This window comes from Arachis hypogaea, chromosome 4 (genome assembly GCF_003086295.3).
Source record: "Arachis hypogaea cultivar Tifrunner chromosome 4, arahy.Tifrunner.gnm2.J5K5, whole genome shotgun sequence".
NCBI lineage: Eukaryota > Viridiplantae > Streptophyta > Magnoliopsida > Fabales > Fabaceae > Arachis > Arachis hypogaea.
The window spans coordinates 9,048,243-9,072,616 of NC_092039.1; the positions used below are offsets into that span (position 1 = coordinate 9,048,243).

At 37.1% G+C, this 24,374-nt stretch overlaps 2 protein-coding genes across 2 annotated transcripts; both read right to left on the bottom strand.

Annotated features, from left to right (window-relative positions):
- Positions 1 to 4,798: 4,798 nt before the first annotated feature.
- On the bottom strand, positions 4,799 to 6,953 carry LOC112794187 (monolignol oxidoreductase AtBBE-like 13). Its single transcript, XM_025836299.3, has 2 exons — positions 5,989 to 6,953; positions 4,799 to 5,579 (listed from the first exon to the last, which is right to left on the bottom strand). The coding sequence occupies exons 1-2, from the start codon at positions 6,935 to 6,937 to the stop codon at positions 4,918 to 4,920; spliced, it is 1,611 nt and encodes a 536-aa protein (XP_025692084.1). The 5' UTR covers positions 6,938 to 6,953; the 3' UTR covers positions 4,799 to 4,917.
- A 1,587-nt stretch (positions 6,954 to 8,540) lies between these two features.
- On the bottom strand, positions 8,541 to 10,674 carry LOC112794188 (monolignol oxidoreductase AtBBE-like 13). The gene is made up of 2 exons (XM_025836300.3): positions 9,711 to 10,674; positions 8,541 to 9,310 (listed from the first exon to the last, which is right to left on the bottom strand). Exons 1-2 carry the CDS (start codon positions 10,657 to 10,659, stop codon positions 8,652 to 8,654), a joined length of 1,608 nt encoding a protein of 535 aa, XP_025692085.1. The 5' UTR covers positions 10,660 to 10,674; the 3' UTR covers positions 8,541 to 8,651.
- Between the last annotated feature and the right edge of the window lie 13,700 nt (positions 10,675 to 24,374).

Genomic DNA, 24,374 nt, shown 5'->3' on the forward strand with positions numbered 1-24,374 from the left:
CATCACCAATGACCTCATGCTGATCTGAAATGATATCAGAGTTCAGAAGCTAGGCGAAAGGAAGCTAACAGCAAATTGGAAGGGACCTTACAAAATTGATGAAATCTTAGAAAAAAGTTACTATAAAATGTTCGACTTCCAAACACGGGAGCTCCCGAGGTCGTGGCATGAGAGTAACCTAAAGAAATACTATAGTTAGGAGGTAAGCTTTGTTTCTTGGTGTACACTTTTTTCAACCTTAAGATTTTTTTTTCCTAATGAAGGATTTTTTCTAAAGGGGGAGGGGTGTTTTAACGAGGCACCAAAGCAAGGGTTAAGGGTATTTAAACCCTTAGTAAGTAGGCTTATGTAAAGGAATTTTTCAGATATTCATGAAATTCTCACTTTTCTTCTAAAGGTTTCTATTAAAAGCGCATTAATTTAAGCTCGACAAACCGCAAAAATTATTGTCCAACCTAAAATGGTCGACAAGATGAAGCGACGAGAAATTAAACAAATTAATGTAAGAAGTTATATAAACAACTCGTGAAAATTGACCTCAATTATAAGGCAGATAAAAATGAAGTGTAGAAGTAACTTAGCAAAGTCCGGCTGTATGAAGTCAAAATCTAAAAAGGAAATCCATACAAATAAGTCCATTATTTGAGTTTCAACAAAGAAACAGCGTTCAAAAAGACATTAAGATACAACCAAAAATATTAAGGTGTACCAATTTCGTCTTCCTAACAAAAACTTAACCCACTTATCAGAGGGGAAGAAAAGCTCTTTAACGATCGAAAGTAGCTTGAATACAAAAAAAGTTGTTAGAAATACAACTATAACTGAAATAAAATGTTCAAAGAGCTACTAGCTACAAAAATAAAATGTTCAAAGACCCACAAGTCGGGCCATCTCAAACATAACCAGATAAAAGGAAAAACTATGAAGTAAAGCTAAATAACGGATTAAGGGCTTCCCCGATATTGGCATCTTCACATCGGACACGAGGGGTAGGAGGATGCACCGAGATCGGGACAACAGGGAGACCCGATGGCAAAGAAGGGGTTTCAGCATTTACGACCTTAGGCCGAACCTTTGGAATCCGGGAAGCTTGTCCAGCTTGAGACTTTGGGTCACGCACAAGATCCTCCTCATCATCCTCCAGGGTCGGGACGATCTTCCCATCAACTACTATATTGTCTTGACTAAATAAGGAGAGGTCGACCCCAAGAGCCAGGACCTGAACTTGAGTCTTCAAATTTTCAAACACTTCATCCATCCCAGTAACCACAGATCCTTGGAGAGAAGCATATTCCTCCCTAACAGTCTTCAATTCCTCTTGAAGGTCTAGTTTCTCTCCATAGACCCGAGTATAACTTTCCTCCGTCCTCTTCTTTATTCTTTTTGCCATAGTCGCAGAAGCCTCAACAGCCTTTACCCGAGCCCGAGCTGTCTCCAGGTCGGATTTCAGTCTGACCTTCTCTTCCTCCAACTAATCTTTTAACACCTTTAGCCTTTCCACTTCGGCTCGGACAGCTTCAAGAAAACTTTGTGTGGCATTAATATGAGTCTTTCTCAACTCCTTAGACAAAGAAGTACACACTCCCGCCAGTCGAATGCCGTTGCGGGTCATAAGGTTGAAATGGTTTTGAATAGCCACATCATCCATACTGATGCGGCTATGAGGAAGGATATTCCTTTCGCTCCAAGCAAATCTGTCAAATCCTTTATCGTAAATACTTACCTCCTCAGAAGTATTTTGTTTCTTGAGACGAGGTCCTGAAGAAGACGAAGAAGATAGAGCAACAAGACTCTCTAGAGGAGGGTCAAGAGGGATCATACGACTTCTTAGGGTAGGAATGATCTTCTTTTGAGTTGAAGAATTTGAATTCGACTTCTTAGGGGAAGATTGGGAGGAATTTCCCCCGGCTTTTTTGTCCTGAAGACCTCGGGCTACTACCATCTTATGAGTTTGGCGCAAATGTTTCATCGCCTCATTTTTAGGAGCCATGGTCTCTGCAAAACAAAGACAAGCACATGAGAAAAAACAGAAAACAATTAAAGAGTCATAAAAGTTAAAGGTCGGGAAACTACCTAGCTCAGACCGAAACTGACTATGGTCTCCTAAGAATCTTTTGGTGTCCAAGTGACGAGCCTGGCCCCACTCTTCCAACACGTTCACAAAACTTCTTTCAATCTCATATAAGTCATCTACTTCATACCTAGCTATTATCGGTTTCTCCTCTCAATACAACGAGAAAGAAGACTCATTATTGTCATCTAAAAAGAAAGGCTGTGCACCCTCAACTGCTCAGATTTTAAAGAAATAATTTTTAAAGTCATGAAAAGAGTCATCAAAAATAGAAAAAAATTTTCTACCTTAAACGGCGCAAAAAGAAAACCAGGAAGACTTCCCTTTCGACGACCGGGCTTGGTCAACATAAAATGGTGAAAAAAGATCTTAGTAGAAGGTTGGACATCAAGCTCCCGACATAAAGCTGGAAGATTTTCAAGAAAGCCCAAGAGTTCGGATGAAGTTGAGAAGGGGCCATATTACAAGCCCAAAGAATATTTGTCTCAAAATTAGTAAAGGGGAGTGAGATGCCTAATTTGAAGAAGCAGTCATAGGCATGGAAAAAGGACGCTTCGACTTATCTAAAGGAGGGAAACATACTCTTTATTCGGATCGGGTACTATCAACTCGTAATTCCTCTCGTCCTTTCTATTGTCGCATATCCTATGATGCCTATAGAAAACATCAATATACTCTTTATCTAACATGGGGACACAAGAAAGAACCGGAGTATCTACCCAATTTAAGAGACCAAGGGAAAATTTGGTAGACATATTGAGAACAATAGAGCACAATATAAAAGCTACACCTACAAATGCAGAATAAAAAGTCGTTACTAAAAAGAGCTCGGACGTTGTCCAAAATAGGTCGGGCAAAAACAAATAAAACCAATCAACTCAGTTTCCAAGCTCTTCTACATACAGAAAGCATCAAAATGGTGTCTCTCCAGTAACGACATCATCACATAGTAGCGACACCATTGAGGGCAATACAACAACAAACAACAAAATAATTACAGTTATAGTTCTACAAAATCTCAGAAATTCCCAAATAACCAACAGCGATTCAATCAACAAAAAGTGATTTCAAAAGAAGTTTTCAGACAAAACGGCGGTAGTCAACGACTTTCTCAAAAAAAAAAAAGTTTCAAAGAAAATAACTAAGACTGCCGCTGAAATCCAAATATCAACAAACAAAGAGCCCATTGTTAACATTACTATTCGAAATCCATTCAAGATAGCCACACCTTTATGAAATGTTGGAAGGAAGAGGGGCGCGTCAAAGCCGCAAATCACTAACATTCCTCTCCACAAGGCAAGATCTTCAAAAGATGAAGAAATCTTTGAATTAACAGAGACCAAAAAAAGAAAGATTCTTGCGAAGAAAGAAGATAATGAAAAAGTTTTCAACAGTTGAAAAAGGGAAAGAGGAAGAGCCAAGACGCTTTTATAAGAGACAAGGGAGAAAATGACCTCTTAACTCCTCTTTAAAAACGTGTGCGGATCCCAAAAAAATTGCCGCGCAACATCCGCCTTGCAATAAAGGAAGCAACGTTCAAATTTTTGAAAAACACGTCGAGTACCCAACGTCAAAGCCAAGGCCACGAGTTGTTTGAGCTCGACCTCTTGAAAGCTCAGGACTCAAACAGGGAAACTGTTCATACCCTGTCCCAAACAAATAAAGCGAGGCCTAACAAGGATAAGGGATCCAATTCATAAAGGAGGCCCACTCGGCCTCTTTAAAGAGGTCGGACGTGCCAACAAAGGACCGGTTTACTTCTCCAAGTGAGTTAATCATCTCCTTGAATCTCTCATACTATCGCTATCTCCCCTAAAAGATAGACTCCAACAAACTCGCAAGATAAGGGGAACAGTTATCCACCAATGAAGGTGGAACTACTCTAACAAAGGTGGTTGACACTCTACTACAAATATCTTGACACCCTTCAGATATAATTTACGTTCTAATCTACTAAAAACCTGCCGAAAGTCCTTAATGATTTAAGTATCAGAGTCTTTTGCAAGTACTACGCCTACCTCCTCACGAGGAACTCGGATGGCGGCACTTCGGTGTAAGAAAAAGTCGAATGCTGCCTCATAAGAAATTTTTGGATCACATGTTCGGATCCAAATCAACATTTTAGGTAATTCTCGAAACAGATATATTAAGATCTTTTTTTTTTCAAAAAGAAATATGAAGGATATATATATATATATATATATATATATATATATTTTCAAGATTTGTCTTTTAAAAAATTGGGATTGAATTTGATGTACATTAATGTTAATAATGAAGGAATAATTAAGAAAGATTTAAAAAATAGAATTCTGAGATTGACTCAGGTACACATTAGACTTAATAATAGAGATTAATTGAAAAAGATAAAAAGAGAAAAATAATAAGAAGATTGAATTGACGGATATATCACATGTTGTTTACTTTTTTTTTTCTCCATTTTCGCTGTTAACTACAAAAATATGAAAAAAATTTATATTTTACTAGAAATGTGTGTGAAAAATTGAGAATAAATAATTTAAGGGTGCGTTTAATTTATATTTATATTTTTTATTTTTATTTTTAGTATTTTTTATTTGCAAAAATTTATGAAAAAAAATACGAGGTAAAAATAAAAAGCAAGATTTATTATATTTATTGTTCTGTTTTTTTTTTCATAATAAATGGAATAATAATTTTCTTAAAGAAGGATTATTAGATGGAGGCCAAAGTAGTTGAAAATGAAAATTATTGAAACTATATATTGAGTGTGTATTCCTCTTTTTATTTATTAATGCATAATATTATCTATGTACAACTTCTTTTATTTTTTAAATTAGTAAAACAAACCCTTAGCTTTAAACATTTTAAACCTTGATTGATAGATCTACTGGGATACTCTGTTCATGCCTAAAAACATTTTCAGGATCCACTTTTCTCTTTATTTTCACAAGACTTTTGAAGTTATTAATTCCGTAATACACGTTACCCCATGCAGCTGCCTCTGTAAAGTTTGTGGCATTCTTCTTGTTCACTCCCAAATCTAGATCTCTGTAGTTCACATATGCTGCCCTGCTTTGAGTATCCACAGGAGGGGTCATGTACTTGTAAATCTCCCTAATCCAATCTAAATGCTTTGATACATCCTCAGATGCATTATGCCACGAAGTTAAGTATTCAACCAGATAATAGTATTCTGATCTATAAAAAAATGGCGAATCATAAACACTGTGATCCAACAATGCTCCACCCAATGGGTTCCAAATTAGTAAGGGATCATCTTCTTGAAGCAACCTTCTTGATAACTCTTTAAATGCGCCTACTTGACCTGAAAAAATATCTGACTTGCCTTTGAAGTAGTTTTGGAATGTTGATTTTCCTTGAAGCAGGACATTAGGGTTTGTATCATTAGGGTAGCCAGCAATATAGAGCACAGATTTGATCCAACTCATTTCCAAACAATCTTTTTCCGTCAAACCTAACTTTGGGAAGTTCTGTTGCATAACTTTGAGGAGTCTATTTGCATCACCTTCGTTTGTTGTAAAAATACAAATACAAACATTAAATACAATACAATTTGATGTTTTATATTAGATATATAACTATTAATATATTTTACCTTATATTTTAAACTTTTAAAATAAGTAGTATCATGATACGGGATCAAAACTTTTATGACTTAAAAATTTAGAGTTCAACTCTTCTTTATTTTAAAAGATTCAGAATTTTAGTATAAGATTGGAAAAAAAAAAAAGAAAAGAGACAATTTACACTTTAAGTGTTAAAAAAATTTTTTCCTATCTAAGATATGCTAGATATATAATATTTTATCTAACAATTTTCAATTATCAACTTTACGTGAAATTAAATGCACTTGAATTTTCATCTTATAGAAAACATTGAAATGGGGATGCATTGCACATTTTAAAGAGACTCACCGAGAAAGAGGGCATTGTAGGAAGTTGAGATGGTTCTCCCAGTTTTGTTGGCAGCACTAACTGGTTGAAAGATGACTCTTATGAAAAGATCATTGTCAATAACGGATGGAGCCACATCTTGCCACTGGTTAAAAATTTCTTCTGCGCCTTGTTCTGTTGTCTTGCTAACTGTAAACACGGTCACAGATTTTGGCACAGGAACAAGCTTTATCTTCCACCAAAGAATGATCCCAAAGTTTCCACCTCCACCTCCTCTAATGGCCCAAAATGGGATTTCTCCCATGGTTTCCCTGTCAAGTAATCTACCTTTGGCATCAACTAGTTTTGCATCGAGGACGTTGTCGGCTGCAAGCCCATACTTCCTTGCCAAGGTTCCGAATCCACCTCCCGCAATGTGCCCTCCAACACCTATGCTTGTGCATATGCCTCCAGGGAATCCATGAACTGCACTTTTTTCTGATATTCTATAATAAACTTCTCCGATTGTGGCTCCGGCTTGAACCCAGGCACTATTATCTGTTATGTTTACATTGATTGTACGAAGCTTAGCCAAATCAATGATTATGAAAGGAGTTTCAATCTCAGAAACATATGAGACTCCTTCATAGTCATGGCCGCCACTTCGTATTCTCATGTGAATACCCAATTTGTTTGAGCAAATAACTGCAGCTTGGACATGTGATTCATTCAAAGGTGTGAATATAAACTCTGGTTTTGGCGTTGAAGGTGTCAAATACCTTAGGTTTTGTGCTGTGGAATCAAGAGTGCTAGTAAATAATGATTCGTTTTTTCTCGTGATAATTATTGTAGAAAATTGTGTTGGATTACTTGAAAAATATGAGCTTAGACATTGGGTAAAATTTTCTTCGATTGAAGCTGAATCTATCAATAAAACTGATAACAAAAGCACTATAATTGACAAGTATGAAGAACTTGGTGATGATACCATGGTTTTATGATCGAACATCTCAGATGTTATGTCTATGATTCTAATTCTAATATATAGTACAACGTAAGTACCAATTCATAGAATTAATGAAATAATTTTAAATAAAAGAATAAACAAAACTATTCTCTTAAAGTCTTATTATAAAATAATAAATTATTTCTTTATTTGAAAATTAGAAAGATATTTAATAGAATTGACTAACAGGATATAATATATATGACGAATCATATCTCCACTTTAGAACGTGTTAATTGAGTAGAATCATCACAGAACAAAATTCAAATTTTATTGAATTAAGCATTCAATCATATCGCTTTAATTAATTATAGTATATATTCATACTAATTATTTAGTAATAAATCACAATAGATTTACCTTCGTAACTTTTTATGTTTTTATTTCTTTTTTATCACTATAAAACTAATAATTATATAATTTTTATGCACTTTTTTTTATTTTTTATTTTTATTCTTCTTTTAGTTATTAATTTTATTTATTTTATTTCACAATTTCGTATATATGCTCAAATTATGTGACTTATTTTTTAAAACAAAGATGGTTCTATTGAGAAATATTATTTTAAATAATTTTATTGAAGTTAAAAATTAAAAGAAAGATAATGAAAAAATTATATTATAATTTGACTATTTTTTATTTGTATTTAATATTTATAATTATTATTTTTTTGTTAATGTTAATGAATTTTATTTTTTTTTAAAAAAGAAAAGAGTCAAGCGGGCTAGCCCACCAATCTGTCATAAAGCAAGGTAGGCTAGCATTTTAAACCCATTTTAGTTGGCAGGGCGGGCCGACCTGTCCCATGTATTGTGCGGGCCTAGATGAGCCGGAGCAGGTTAGAGCGGGTCGGCTCGCTTTGACACCCCTAAACAAAGGAGGTTGACATTCTACTTATCTACTACAAATACCTTGACACTTCACAGCAGGTATAATTTAAGTAACTCTCGAAACAGATGTGTTAAGATCTTTTTTGTTTTTTGTTTTTTTTTTTACTAAAGTTACGAGTGAGACTCGAATTCGCGATCTTTAGATGAGTATGGAAAAAAATATAAAGGATATATATATATACAAGATTTGTTTTTAAAAAAATTGATATTGAATTTGATGTACATTAGTGTTAATAATGAGGGAATAATTAAAAAAGATTTTAAAATAGAATTCTGAAATTGACTCAGATGCACATTAGAATTAATAATGGGAATTAATTGAAAAAGATAAAAGGAGAAAAAGAATGAGAAGATTGGATTGATAAATATATAAGAAGTTGGTTACTTTATTTTTTTTATTTTTCGTTGTTAACAACTACAAAAATATGAAAAAATTTCTATATTTTACTGGAACGGTGTATGTGAAAAATTGAGAATAAATAATTTAAGAGTGCGTTTAATTTGTATTTTTATTTTTTTTTTCGGTTTTAGTATTTTCTGGTTATAAAAATTTATAAAAAAAACACGAAATAAAAATAAAAAGCAAGATTTTAGTATATTCGTTGTTCTCTTTTTTCTTCATAATAAATGGAATAACTTTTAATTTTCTTAAAGAAGGATTAGTAGATGGAGACCAAAGTAGTTGGAAATGAAAATTATTGGGACTATATATTGAGTGTGTATTCCTCTTTTTATTTATTAATGCATAGTATTATGTATGTATAACTTTTTTTATTTTTTAAAATAGTAAAACAAACCCTTGAAACATTTTAAACCTTGATCGATAGATCTATTGGGATACTCTGTTCATGCCTAAAAATATTTTCAGGATCCACTTTTTTCTTTATTTTCACAAGACTTTTAAAGTTAACTCCGTAATATACGTTACCCCATGCTGCTGCTTCTTTAAAGTTTGTGGCATTCTTCTTGTTCACTCCCAAATCCAGATCTCTATAGTTCACATATGCTACCCTTCTTTGGTCATCCACAGCAGGGGTCATGTACTTGTAAATCTCCCTGATCCAATCTAAATGCTTTGATACATCCTCAGATGCATTATGCCACAAAGTTAAGTACTCAACCATATAATAGAAATCTGATCTAAAAGGAAATGGCGTATCATAAAAATTGAAATCCCACATTGCTCCACCCAATGGGTTCCAAATCATTAAGGGATTATCTTCTTGAAGCAACCTTCTTAATAACTCTTGAAACGCGCCTACTGGAGTTGTAAAAATATCTGACTTGCCTTTGAAGTAGTTTTGGAATGTTGATTTTCCTTGAAGCAAGACATTAGGGTTTGTATTATTAGGGTAGCCAGCAATATAGAGCACAGATTTGATCCAACTCATTTCCAAGCAATCTTTTTCCGTCAAACCTAACTCTGGAAAGTCCTTTTGCATAACTTTGAGGAGTCTATTTGTATCACCTACATTTGTTATAAAAATACAAATACAAACATTAAATACAATATAATTTGATGTTTTATAGTAAATATATAACTATTTATATATTTTACCTTATATTTTAAACTTTTAGAGTAAGTAGTATCATGATACTAGATCAAAATTTTTGTGACTTAAAAATTTAGATTTCAACTCTTTTTATTCTAAAAGATACAGAATTTCAGTATAAGATTGAAAAAAAAAGAGATAGTTTACACTTTAAGTGTTAAAATAAAATCTCTCCTATATAGAATATGCTAGATATATAACGATTTGTCTAACAGTTTTTAATTATCAACTTCACCTGTAGTTGATTGCACATGAATTTTTATTTTATAGAAAACATTGAAATGGGGATGCATTGCACATTTTAAAGAGACTCACCGAGAAAGAGGGCATTATAGGAAGTTGAGATAATTCTCCCAGTTTTATTGGCAGCACTAACTGGTTGAAAGATGACTCTTATGAAAAGATCTTTGTCAAAAAGGCCTGGAGCCAACTCTTGCCACTGGTTAAAAATGTCTTCTGCGCCTTGTTCTGTTGTCCTGCTAACTGTAAACACGGTCACAGATTTTGGCACAGGAACAAACTTTATCTTCCACCAAAGAATGATCCCAAAGTTTCCACCTCCACCTCCTCTAATGGCCCAAAATGGGATTTCTCCCATGGCTTCCCTGTCAAGTAATCTACCATTGGCATCAACTAGTTTTGCGTCGAGGACGTTGTCGGCTGCAAGCCCATACTTCCTCGCCAAGGCTCCGAATCCACCTCCCGCAATGTGCCCTCCAACACCTATGCTTGTGCATATGCCTCCAGGGAATCCATGAACCTCACTTTTCTCTGATATTCTATAATAAACTTCTCCGATCGTGGCTCCAGCTTGAACCCAGGCACTATTATCTGTTATGTTTACATTGATTGTACGAAGCTTAGCCAAATCAATGATTATGAAAGGAGTTTCAATCTCAGAAACATATGAGACTCCTTCATAGTCATGGCCGCCACTTCGTATTCTCATGTGAATACCCAATTTGTTTGAGCAAATAACTGCAGCTTGGACATGTGATTCATTCAAAGGTGTGAATATAAACTCTGGTTTTGGCGTTGAAGGTGTCAAATACCTTAGGTTTTGTGCTGTGGAATCAAGAGTGCTAGTGAATAATGATTCGTTTTTTCTAGTGATAATTATTGTAGAAAATTGTTTTGGATTGCTTGAAAAATATGAGCTTAGACATTGGATAAAATTTTCTTCGATTGAAGCTGAATCTATCAATAAAACTGATAACAAAAGCACTATAATTGACAAGTATGAAGAACTTGGTGATGGCACCATGGTTTTATGATCGAACATGTCAGATGTTATGTCTATGATTCTAATTCTAATATATAGTACAACGTAAGTACCAATTCATAAAATTAATGATATAATTTTAAATAAAAGAATAAACAAAACTATTCTCTTAAAGTCTTATTATAAAATAATAAATTATTTCTTTATTTGAAAATTAGAAAGATATTTAATAGAATTGATGACTAAAAGGATATATACGACGAATCATATCTCCACTTTAGAACGTGTTAATTGAGTAGAATCATCACAAACAAAATTCAAATTTTATTGAATTAAGCATTCAATCATATATATATTCATACTAATTATTTAGTAATAAATCACAATAGATTTACCTTCGTAACTTTTGTTTTTATTTCTTAACCAAGTCAATGTCTATCTCTTTTTTATTAAGTTTCCAAGTAAAATAATATTAGTATGGAAAAGTATGTAGAACCAAAAGGGAATCAGCCAAAAAATAAACAAAATCACATTTTATTTAATTAATTTAATTTTATTTAATTTTCAAATTTTGTTATTAATTGCCGTGTTCAACCAAATCACTCTTTGACTAATATGTGGAAAAAAATCAAAAATCTCTCCTGGGATCACGGAACTCCTCATCACCTTCGTTTCAAAATTCAACTCTATGGTGCAAGGTTTGGTGAGGGTCATCAACGGTGCAGGGAATTGGTGCATAGGAAGCCGATAAAGTCGGTTGGAATATTGGATTAGTTTGGTCATAGTTGAAGGGAGAGTGTGGATTCTGAAGATTGTGTTTTTAGGGAGTATGAAGTAGGGCTATTACGGGTGTTATTAAAAAAAACATTCATTTAATATAAAAAAATATCCTAACACTTAACAAAAGAAATATTCAGTTATATTTTAGCAAAAATAATTAAATATTTATAAAATTTAAAAAAATTATAAAATTCTTAAAGAAATAGAGACATTTACATTTGTAATATAAAAAAATTCGAAAAATATATAAAAGAACATCCATTTAGCATGAAAAAGAAACATTCTAATACTTAGCAGAAGGAACATCCATATATATTAACTCGTAGAAATTTTAAATTCACTCAGAGATATTTGGCTGGTTTTTGGCTGATACCCCTTTTGGTTCCCTAGCATTACTCTATTAGTATTCAAATGATAATAAATTATTTTAATTTGCTAAGACCCATTATATTGTTCACTAAATAATAGTAAGATGTTATCAAAACCTGTGAAAAATTTAAAGACAGGAACAATCTTATATATTATTAAAAATAATTTGGCTAGGCAAGCAATTAAAATATGGGTCAACTCCATCCAACTATAATATGGACTCTAACAAAAGTTCCAATTAAATGAAAAAAAAACACCTTTTTCAATTCTTATTAGGTCAATCTCATTGCCAAAAAAAAAAAAAATTGGAATAGATTTTTTTCTCGATCTACAACTTTGAAACCTTCCGACGGTCTCCATATTGCATATAGAGCGGCTTCCAGTGCCTAGAACTAAAATGCCGATCTAAAAATAGTCTTCTCACTAAACTATTTGTGCATTTTTCTAGTCCTTCCTGTATATCCTCATCCTCAAACTAAATTATCTTGTCATTTTTCTCTTCTCCATTAAAATTTATGTGATCAGAAACTGCAGTATTTGCTGCCATTGGAGTCCAAACGGACTCGGTGAATGTATCACACAAATTAGGATTCCCCACCAAACCTTAACAGAGCGGATGACTAAACCCCAGAGGCAGGGCGCTTTTCAAGAACTATATCTTGAACCTAAAGTGTTGGAGCGAGGATATACAAATAGCAGATGCAGAATTTACCTACGTCCTAGTATGGATCCAACTCTGGGGATTACCAGAGCAATGCAAAACCAAGGGACTAGGTAGGAGAGTCAGAGAGAGGCGATGGGAAGGGTCCTGGAGGCTGATTTGTTTAATATTAAAGGGAAGGAAGCAAGGCTATTGAAAGTTAAAGTACTGTTGGACATATCAAAGCCCCTGCACAGAACTCTAAAAAATGCAGGAAGAAATCAGAAGGTTATTGAGGTTCAGCCAAAGTATGAAAGGATTGGTAATTTCTGTCATTATTGCGGCTTCTTTGGACATGAAAATAAAGTATGCAAATAGTACTTAGAGGACTCTGCAATTGGAAAGACAACAGAAGAAAAATAGGGGTAGTGGTTACGGGCAGAGTGGGTTGGGAGAAAAATCGAAGAGTAGAAGGAAAATCAACACCCGAATAGATTCTCAGCAGAGGAGGGAAGGAAGACAGCAAGTAAGAAGCCAACTCCAGTTAACTTAATCCGGGTCTTTGCAAGTTTATCGATGAATGAGAGCAATACACAAAAATCAAAAGAGGAGAAGGAAGTTCAAAGCAACCAAAAAGGAACTTTGGTAGAAGAGGAAGTAGAGGAGGAAGTAGCCAAAAGTGAGAGAGTCTTGGAAGCAGGAAGAAAGGAGAAAAGCTTCCAACAGATCTCGCATAATACAAATAACTCAGGAAGCCTCCCTAATTCTGGTTCTATAGAGAGACAGAAAGGAAGGGATGTGAGGAAGAAGATAAATCTGAAAAAACTAGTAAGGAAGGGAGGAAAAGTTAGTTCTATCGCTGGAGTTAAGAGAGGGTGGTGGACAAAATTGTGATCACTACAACTTCGCACAACTAACCAGCAAGTGTACTGGGTCGTCCAAGTAATAAACCTTACGCGAGTAAGGGTCGATTCCACAGAGATTGTTGGTATGAAGCAAGCTATGGTTACCTTGTAAATCTTAGTCAGGCAACTCAAATGGTTATGAATGATGACTAAAACATAAAGATAAAGATAGAGATACTTATGCAATTCATTGGTGGGAATTTCAGATAAGCGTATGGAGATGCTTGGTCCCTTCCGTCTCTCTACTTTCCTACTGTCTTCATCCAATCCTTCTTACTCCTTTCCATGGCAAGATGTATGCAAGGGTTTCACCGTTGTCAGTGGCTACCTCCCATCCTCTCAGTGGAAATGTTCAACGCACCCTGTCACGGCACGGCTATCCAGCTGTCGGTTCTCGATCATGTCGGAATAGAATCTAGTGATTCTTTTGCGTCTGTCACTAACGCCCCACAATCGCGAGTTTGAAGCTCGTCACAATCACGGAATGGCTGGCTCGGTTGTCAGGCGAGCACTCAGTTGTCAGGCGATCAACCATGCATCGTGTATCAGGAATCCAAGAGATATTCACCCAATCGAAGGTAGAACGGAGGTGGTTGTCAGTCACACGTTCATAGGTGAGAATGATGATGAGTGTCACGGATCATCACATTCATCAAGTTGAAGAACAAGTGATATCTTAGAACAAGAACAAGCGGAATTGAATAGAAGAACAATAGTAATTGCATTAATACTCGAGGTACAGCAGAGCTCCACACCTTAATCTATGGTGTGTAGAAACTCCACCGTTGAAAATACATAAGTGATAGTGTGATCATTGGCTTCGGCCCCAGAGAGGGAACCAGAAGAACCAAGATCTGATCTAAGAACTAGATGTCCGAAGATGAAAATACAATAGTAAAAGGTCCTACTTATAGAGAACTAGTAGCCTAGGGTTTACAAAGATGAGTAAATGACATAAAAATCTACTTCCGGGCCCACTTGGTGTGTGCTTGGGCTGAGCATTGAAGCATTTTCGTGTAGAGACTCTTCTTGGAGTTAAACGCCAGCTTTGGTGCCAGTTTGGGCGTTTAACTCCCATCCTTGTGCCAGTTCCGGCGTTTAACGCTGGGAATTCTGATGGTGACTTTGAACGCCGGTTTGGGCCATCAAATCTTGGACAAAGTGTAGACTATCATATATTTCTGGAAAGCCCAGGATGTCTACTTTCCAACGCCGTTGAGAGCGCGCCAATTGGGCTTCTGTAGCTCCAGAAAATCCACTTTGAGTGCAGGGAGGTCAGAATCCAACAGCATCTGCAGTCCTTTTTAGCCTCTGAATCAGATTTTTGCTCAGGTCCCTCAATTTCAGCCAGAAAATACCTGAAATCACAGAAAAACACACAAACTCATAGTAAAGTCCAGAAAAGTGAATTTTAACTAAAAACTAATAAAAATATACTAAAAACTAACTAGATCATACTAAAAACAATGCCAAAAAGCGTACAAATTATCCGCTCATCACAACACCAAACTTAAATTGTTGCTTGTCCTCAAGCAACTGAAGATCAAATAAGATAAAAAGAAGAGAATATGCAATGAATTCCAAAAACATCTATGAAGATCAGTATTAATTAGATGAGCGGGGCTTTTAGCTTTTTGCCTCTGAATAGTTTTGGCACCTCACTCTAACTTTTGAAATTCAGAATGATTGGCTTCTTTAGGAACTCAGAATCCAGATAGTGTCATTGATTTTCCTAGTTAAGTATGATGATTCTTGAACACAGCTAGTTATTGAGTCTTGGCCGTGGCCCAAAGCACTCTGTCTTCCAGTATTACCACCGGATACATACATGCCACAGACACATAATTGGGTGAACCTTTTCAGATTGTGACTCAGCTTTGCTAGAGTCCCCAATTAGAGGTGTCCAGGGTTCTTAAGCACACTCTTTTTGCCTTGGATCACAACTTTATTTTTTTCTTTTCTCTCTTTTTTTTTTCGTTTTCTTTTCTCTCTTTTTTTTTTGTATTCACTGCTTTTTCTTGCTTCAAGAATCATTTTTATGATTTTTCAGATCCTCAGTAACATGTCTCCTTTTTCATCATTCTTTCAAGAGCCAATATTCATGAACCACAAATTCAAAAGACATATGCACTATTTAAGCATACATTCAGAAAACAAAAATATTGCCACCACATCAATATAATTAATCTGTTATAAAATTCAAAATTCATGCAATTCTTCTCTTTTTCAATTAAGCACATTTTTCATTCAAGAGAGGTGATGGATTCATAGGACATTCATAACTTTAAGGCATAGACACTAAGACACTAATGATCACAAGACACAAACATAGCTAAACATAAGCATAATTTTCGAAAAAACAGAAAAATAAAGAACAAGGAAATTAAAGAACGGGTCCACCTTAGTGATGGCGGCTTGTTCTTCCTCTTGAAGATCCTATGGAGTGCTTGAGCTCCTCAATGTCTCTTCCTTGTCTTTGTTGCTCCTCTCTCATGATTCTTTGATCTTCTCTAATTTCATGGAGGAGGACGGAGTGTTCTTGGTGCTCCACCCTTAGTTGTCCCATGTTGGAACTCAATTCTCCTAGGGAGGTGTTTAGTTGCTCCCAATAGTTTTGTGGAGGAAAGTGCATTCCTTGAGGAATCTCAGGGATCTCATGATGAGTGGGATCTCTTGTGTGCTCCATCCTCTTCTTAGTGATGGGCTTGTCCTCATCAATGGGGATGTCTCCCTCTATGTCAACTCCAACTGAATAACAGAGGTGACAAATGAGATGAGGAAAGGCTAACCTTGCCAAGGTAGAAGACTTGTCCGCCACCTTATAAAGTTCTTGGGCTATGACCTCATGAACTTCTATTTCTTCTCCAATCATGATGCTATGAATCATGATGGCCTATAGTAACTTCGGACCGGTTGATAGTGGGAATGATTGAGCGTTGGATAAACTCCAACCATCCCCTAGCCACGGGCTTGAGGTCATGCCTTCTCAATTGAACCGGCTTTCCTCTTGAATCTCTCTTCCATTGGGCGCCCTCTTCACAAATGACTGTGAGGACTTGGTCCAACCTTTGATCAAAGTTGACCCTTCTAGTGTAAGGATGTTCATCTCCTTGCATCATGGGCAAGCTGAATGCCAACCTTACATTTTCCGGACTAAAATCCAAGCATTTCCCCTGAACCATAGTAAGCCAATTCTTTGGGTCCTGGTTCACACTTTGATCATGGTTCTTGGTGATCCATGCATTGGCATAGAACTCTTGAACCATTAAGATTCCGACTTGTTGAATGGGGTTGGTAAGAACTTCCCAACCTCTTCTTTGGATCTCATGTCGAATCTCCGGATATTCACTCTTTTTGAGTGAAAAAGGGACCTCGGGGATCACCTTCTTCAAGGCCACAACTTCATAGAAGTGGTCTTGATGCACCCTTGAGATGAATCTCTCCATCTCCCATGACTCGGAGGTGAAAGCTTTTACCTTCCCTTTCCTCTTTCTAGAGGTTTCTCCGGCCTTGGATGCCATAAATGGTTATGGAAAAATAAAAAGCAATGCTTTTACCACACCAAACTTAAAAGGTTTGCTCGTCCTCGAGCAAAAGAAGAAAGAAGAGAGTAGAAGAAGAAGAAATAGAGGAGATGGAGATGGCCTTGTGGTTCGGCCAAAGGGGGAGAAGTGGTGTTTAGGTTGTGTAAAAATGAAGGTGTGAAGATGGGTTTATATAGGGGTGGGGGGAGGGTTATGGTTCGGTTATGGGAGGGTGGGTTTGGGAGGGAAAGTGGTTTAAATTTGAATGGTGGGGTAGGTGGGGTTTTATGAAGGATGGATGTGAGTGGTGAAGAGAAAGATGGGATTTGATAGGTGAAAGGTTTTTGGGAAAGAGGTGTTGAGGTGATTGGTGAATGGGTGAAGAAGAAGAGAGAGAGTGGTGGGGTAGGTGGGGATCCTGTGGGGTCCACAGATCCTGAGGTGTCAAGGAAAAGTCATCCCTGCACCAAGTGGCGAGCAAAATAGCTCTTTGTGCCAATTCTGGCGTTAAACGCCGGGCTGGTGCCCATTTCTGGCGTTTAACGACAAGTTCTTGCCCTTTTCTGGCATTTAACGCCAGTCTGGTGCCCCTTTCTGGCGTTAAACGCCCAGAATGGTGCCAGACTGGGCGTTAAACGCCCATCTGCTAGCCTTACTAGCGTTTAAATTCCAGCAGGCACTTCCTCCAGGGTGTGCTATTTTTCTTTCTATTTTTCATTCTATTTTTTGCTTTTTCTATTGATTTTGTGACTTCTCATGATCATCAACCTACAGAAAACATAAAATAACAAAGGAAAATAGATAAAAACAATACATTGGGTTGCCTCCCAACAAGCGCTTCTTTAATGTCAATAGCTTGACAGAGGGCTCTCATGGAGCCTCACAGATGCTCAGAGCAATGTTGGAACCTCTCAACACCAAACTTAGAGTTTGAATGTGGGGGTTCAACACCAAACTTAGAAGTTGGTTGTGGCCTCCCAACACCAAACTTAGAGTTTGATTGTGGGGGCTCTATTTGGCTCTGTTTTGAGAGAAGCTCTTCATGCTTCCTCTCCATGGTGACAGAGGGATATCCTTGAGCCTTGAACACAAAAGATTCTTCATTCACTTGAATGATCAATTCTCCTCTATCAACATCAATCACAGCCTTTGCTGTGGCTAGGAAGGGTCTGCCAAGGATGATGGATTCATCTATGCACTTCCCAGTCTCTAGGACTATGAAATCAGCAGGGATGTAATGGTCTTCAACTTTTACCAGAACATCCTCTACAAGTCCATAAGCTTGTTTTCTTGAGTTGTCTGCCATCTCTAGTGATATTTTTGCAGCTTGCACCTCAAAGATCCTTAGCTTCTCCATTACAGAGAGAGGCATGAGGTTTACACTTGACCCTAGGTCACACAAGGCCTTCTTGAAGGTCATGGTGCCTATGGTACAAGGTATTGAAAATTTCCCAGCATCTTGTCTCTTTTGAGGTAATTTCTGCCTAGACAAGTCATCCAGTTCTTTGGTGAGCAAAGGGGGTTCATCCTCCCAAGTCTCTTTTCCAAATAACTTGTCATTTAGCTTCATGATTGCTCCAAGGTATTTAGCAACTTGCTCTTTAGTGACATACTCATCCTCTTCAGAGGAAGAATACTCATCAGAGCTCATGAATGGCAGAAGTAAGTCCAATGGAATCTCTATGGTTTCATTTTGAACCTTAGATTCCCATGGTTCCTCATTGGGGAACTCATTGGAGGTCAGTGGACGTCCATTGAGGTCTTCCTCAGTGGCGTTCACTGCCTCTTCTTTCTCTCCAAATTCGGCCATGTTGATGGCCTTGCTCTCTCCTTTTAGATTTTCTTCTGTATTGCTTGGAAGAGTACTAGGAGGGTGTTCAGTAATTTTCTTGCTCAGCTGACCCACCTGTGCCTCCAAAATTCTAATGGAGGACCTTGTTTCAGTCATGAAACTTTGAGTGGTTTTGATTAGATCAGAGACCATGGTTGCTAAGTCAGAGGTGTTCTGCTTAGAACTCTCTGTCTGTTGCTGAGAAGATGATGGAAAAGGCTTGCTATTGCTAAACCTGTTTCTTCCACCATTATTGTTGTTGAAACCTTGTTGAGGTCTCTGTTGATCCTTCCATGAAAGATTTGGATGATTCCTCCATGAAGGATTATAGGTGTTTCCATAGGGTTCTCCCATGTAATTCACCTCTTCCATTGAAGGGTTCTCAGGATCATAAGCTTCTTCTTCAGATGAAGCTTCCTTAGTACTGCTTGGTGCATTTTGCATTCCAGACAGACTTTGAGAGATCATATCGACTTGCTGAGTCAATATTTTGTTCTGAGCCAATATGGCATTCAGAGTGTCAATCTCAAGAACTCCCTTCTTCTGATTAGTCCCATTATTCACAGGATTCCTTTCAGAAGTGTACATGAATTGGTTATTTGCAACCATTTCAATCAGTTCTTGAGCTTCTGTAGGCGTCTTCTTCAGATGAAAAGATCCTCCAGCAGAGCTATCCAAAGACATCTTGGACAGTTCAGACAGGCCATCATAGAAAATACCTATGATGCTCCATTCAGAAAGCATGTCAGAGGGACACTTTCTGATCAATTGTTTGTATCTTTCCCAAACTTCATAGAGGGATTCTCCTTCCTTCTGTCTGAAGGTTTGGACTTCCACTCTAAGCTTACTCAATTTTTGAGGTGGAAAGAACTTTGCCAATAAGGCATTGACTAGCTTTTCCCAAGAGTTCAGGCTTTCTTTAGGTTGTGAATCCAACCATGTTCTAGCTCTGTCTCTTACAGCAAAAGGGAATAGCATAAGTCTGTAGACCTCAGGGTCAACCCCATTGGTCTTGACAGTGTCACAGATTTGCAAGAACTCAGCTAAGAACTAATGAGGATCTTCCAATGGAAGTCCATGGAACTTGCAATTCTATTGCATCAGAGAAACTAATTGAGGCTTAAGCTCAAAGTTGTTTGCTCCAATGGCAGGGATAGAGATGCTTCTCCCATAGAAGTCGGGAGTAGGTGCAGTAAAGTCACCCAGCACCTTCCTTGCATTGTTGGCATTGTTGTTGTTTTCGGCTGCCATGGGGTCTTCTTCTTTGAAGATTTCTGTTAGGTCCTCTACAGAGAATTATGCCTTAGCTTCTCTTAGCTTTCGCTTCAAGGTCCTTTCAGGTTCAGGATCAGCCTCAACAAGAATGCTTTTGTCTTTGCTCCTGCTCATATGAAAGAGAAGAGAACAAGAAAATGTGGAGTCCTCTATGTCACAGTATAGAGATTCCTTGATGTGTCAGAGGAAAAGAAAAATAGAAGGCAGAAGTAGAAGAATTCGAACTTATCAAGAAAGATGGAGTTCGAATTGTGCATTAAGGAATAGTGTTAGTCCATAAATAGAAGGATGTGAGAAGAGGGGAAGAAATTTTCGAAAATTAAGTAAAAGATTTTAAAAACATTTTGAAAAACACTAATTGATTTTCGAAAATAAGAGTGGAAAAGAAATTAAGTGATTTTTGAAAAAGATTTTGAAACTAGAAATCAAAAAGATTTGATTGAAAACTATTTTGAAAGAGATGTGATTAAGAAGATATGATTGGTTTTAAAAAAATGTGATTGAGAAGATATGATTTGAAAAACATTTTAAAAAGATTTGATTTTAAAAATTAATGACTTGGCTAACAAGAAAAGATATGATTCAAACATTAAACCTTTCTCAACAGAAAAGGCAACAAACTTGAAATGTTGAATCAAATCATTAATTGATAGCAAGTATTTTTGAAAATGGAAAGAAATTTATTTTGAAAAAGATTTGATTGAAAAGATATGATTTGAAAAAGATTTGATTTTGAAAAATTTTGAAAACTTGAAAAAATTTGATTTGAAAAAATAGAATCTTCCCTCTTGTGCCATCCTGGCGTTAAACGCCCAAACTACTACCCTTTTGGGCGTTAAACGCCCAGCCAGGCACCCTGGCTGGCGTTTAAACGCCAGTCTGTCTTCTTCACTGGGCATTTTGAACGCCCAGCTTTTTCTGTGTAGTTCCTCTGCTGTATGTTCTGAATCTTCAATTCTCTGTATTATTGACTTGAAATGACACAAATTAAAAATATTTTTGGATTTTTAATAGTGAGGAATAATCAAAATGCAACTGAAATCAAATAACAATGCATGCAAGACACCAAACTTTGCAGTTTGTACACTACCGACACTAATGAGAATGCATATGAGACACATAAACACTCAAGTCAAGAGAATTCAAAGATCAGAGCAAGAAATCATCAAGAACAACTTGAAGATTAATGAAGACACATGCATGTATGCAAAACGAACAGAAACATGCAATTGACACCAAACTTAAAATGAGACTCTAGACTCAAACAAGAAATTTTTGGATTTTATGATTTTGCAATTTTTTGTGTGCTTTTCGAAAATTATGTGGAAAAGAAAATAAAGATATCAAAATTCTTAATGAGAATTCCAGGAATCATGCAATGTTAGTCTAAAGCTTCAGTCTAAAGAAATTAGACATGGCTGAACAAGCTTCAGCAGGACATTGCATTCAAGAGCTAAATTGATGAAAATCAATCAGCTTTGGTGATGATAAGAACATCACCTTGAAACACTAGAATTCATTCTTAAGAACTCTGAAGAAAAATACCTAATCTAAGCAACAAGATGAACCGTCAGTTGTCCAAACTCAACAATCCCCGGAAACGGCGCCAAAAACTTGGTGGACGAAATTGTGATCACTACAACTTCGCACAACTAACCAGCAAGTGTACTGGGTCGTCCAAGTAATAAACCTTACGCGAGTAAGGGTCGATCCCACAGAGATTGTTGGTATGAAGCAAGCTATGGTTACCTTGTAAATCTTAGTCAGGCAACTCAAATGTTTATGAATGATGACTAAAACATAAAGATAAAGATAGAGATACTTATGCAATTCATTGGTGGGAATTTCAGATAAGCGTATGGAGATACTTGGTCCCTTCCGTCTCTCTGCTTTCCTACTGTCTTCATTCAATCCTTCTTACTCCTTTCCATGGCAAGCTGTATGCAAGGGTTTCACCGTTGTCAGTGGCTACCTCCCATCCTCTCAGTGGAAATGTTCAACGCACCCTGTCACGGCACGGCTATCCAGCTGTCGGTTCTCGATCATGTCGGAATAGAATCCAGTGATTCTTTTGCGTCTGTCACTAACGCCCCACAATCGCGAGTTTGAAGCTCATCACAGTGATTCAATCATTGAATCCTACTCAGAATACCACAGACAAGGTTTAGACCTTCCGGATTCTCTTGAATGCCGCCATCAGTTCTAGCTTATACCACGAAGACTCCGGTTAAAGAATCCAAGAGATATCCACCCAATCTAAGGTAGAACGGAGGTGGTTGTCAGGCACACGTTCATAGGTGAGAATGATGATGAGTGTCACGGATCATCACATTCATCAAGTTGAAGAACAAGTGATATCTTAGAACAAGAACAAGCGGAATTGAATAGAAGAACAATAGTAATTGCATTAATACTCGAGGTACAGCAGAGCTCCACACCTTAATCTATGGTGTGTAGAAACTCCACCGTTGAAAATACATAAGTGATAGTGTGATCATTGGCTTCGGCCCCAGAGAGGGAACCAGAAGAACCAATATCTGATCTAAGAACTAGATGTCCGAAGATGAAAATACAATAGTAAAAGGTCCTACTTATAGAGAACTAGTAGCCTAGGGTTTACAAAGATGAGTAAATGACATAAAAATCTACTTCCGGGCCCACTTGGTGTGTGCTTGGGCTGAGCATTGAAGCATTTTCGTGTAGAGACTCTTCTTGGAGTTAAACGCCAGCTTTGGTGCCAGTTTGGGCGTTTAACTCCCATCCTTGTGCCAGTTCCGGCGTTTAACGCTGGGAATTCTGATGGTGACTTTGAACGCCGGTTTGGGCCATCAAATCTTGGACAAAGTGTGGACTATCATATATTGCTGGAAAGCCCAGGATGTCTACTTTCCAACGCCGTTGAGAGCACGCCAATTGGGCTTCTGTAGCTCCAGAAAATCCACTTCGAGTGCAGGGAGGTCAGAATCCAACAGCATCTGCAGTCCTTTTTAGCCTCTGAATCAGATTTTTGCTCAGGTCCCTCAATTTCAGCCAGAAAATACTTGAAATCACAGAAAAACACACAAACTCATAGTAAAGTCCAGAAAAGTGAATTTTAACTAAAAACTAATAAAAATATACTAAAAACTAACTAGATCATACTAAAAACATACTAAAAACAATGCCAAAAAGCGTACAAATTATCCGCTCATCAGAGGGCCTGAAGAGATAGAAGAAGCAGATAGAAGGAAGAGGCAGTGTCAGGAAGGAACTATATCAACTGAGAAGGGGGAGGGTGCCACCCTACAATGGGCACCCCAGGAGGGATGAAGATGCTGACGTGGAACTGTCATGACTTGGGGAAACCCCTCACAGTTCACAACATCAAAGGGATTGTTAAATCTCATTCCCCCGAGGTATTGTTTCTATGCGAAACAAAAAATAATGCCTTGAAGGTAGAAAGCTTTCTGAGGAGGATTGGGTTTCAATCATGGTTCTTGGTGGACCCAACTGGGATAACAGAAGAGTTGGCATTAGCATGGAAAGAAAGAGTTACTATCCAAGTAATGGACCATGGAAGTTTCTTTATACACTTTGAGGTGGAGGACCAGCAAACAAATCACTCATGGAAGGCAATAGGGGTTTATCTGTCCAGGATGATGCTGGGAGGAATGGGCAATTCATGGAGCTACTTCAAAGAGTAGAAGGCGCTAGGAGGAAGATCATATTGACCGGAGATTTTAATGCAATTCAAACTCACAATGAAAAGGAAGGTGGAAGAAACAAACCAGAATCCTCCTTGAGGGAGTTCAACGACTTCATTAACATGGGGGAACTTATTGATTTGGGATTTGAAGGTGAGTTATTTACTTGGAGCAATAGACAATTTGGAGGAAATCTGATCAAAGAGAGGCTAGATAGGGTCCTTGCCACTATGGAATGGAAAGAGACTTGGCCGAACGCATATGTGGCTCATTTAGAAGATTGGAGATCTGATCATAAATCGCTACTGCTGAACCTTGAGAGAAACAACAGGAGATATAAAAGGAGATTTCGATTTCAAGAGAGGTGGTGCGACAAAGAAGAAGTGGTGTCTTTGATCAAAGACTCATGGAGTGAAGAAATAGAAGGTTCACCTATGTTCAAACTTGCTGGAAAATTAAAAAAATGCAGACATAGGTTGGTGGAATGGCAAAAAGAAAAAGAAAAAGAAAGACTCAAGGCTGAAAAAGAAAAAGGAGAGCTTGATGACCCGATTGCATTGAGGGTTATGGAGGCTGAACTAGAAGAAGCCTTAGAATTAGAGGAAAGATATTGGAGGGAGAAGTCAAGGGTGTAGTGGCTGCACTGGGGAGATAGGAATACAAAATTTGTTCACTCCAAGTTCAAAACAAGGAGTAGGAAAAATAAGATCTAATTTTTACAGGATGATGAAGGTCATATAGAAGATAAAC

What these genes read in the sequence shown, in the direction of transcription:
- LOC112794188 (XM_025836300.3), bottom strand. Translation starts at nt 10,659, where the DNA reads ATGGTGCCATCACCAAGTTCTTCATACTTGTCAATTATAGTGCTTTTG. An exon ending in CTATAATGCCCTCTTTCTCG is followed by an intron (nt 9,311 to 9,710) that starts GTGAGTCTCTTT and finishes TAACAAATGTAG; the next exon opens with GTGATACAAATAGACTCCTC.
- LOC112794187 (XM_025836299.3), bottom strand. Translation starts at nt 6,937, where the DNA reads ATGGTATCATCACCAAGTTCTTCATACTTGTCAATTATAGTGCTTTTG. An exon ending in CTACAATGCCCTCTTTCTCG is followed by an intron (nt 5,580 to 5,988) that starts GTGAGTCTCTTT and finishes CAACAAACGAAG; the next exon opens with GTGATGCAAATAGACTCCTC.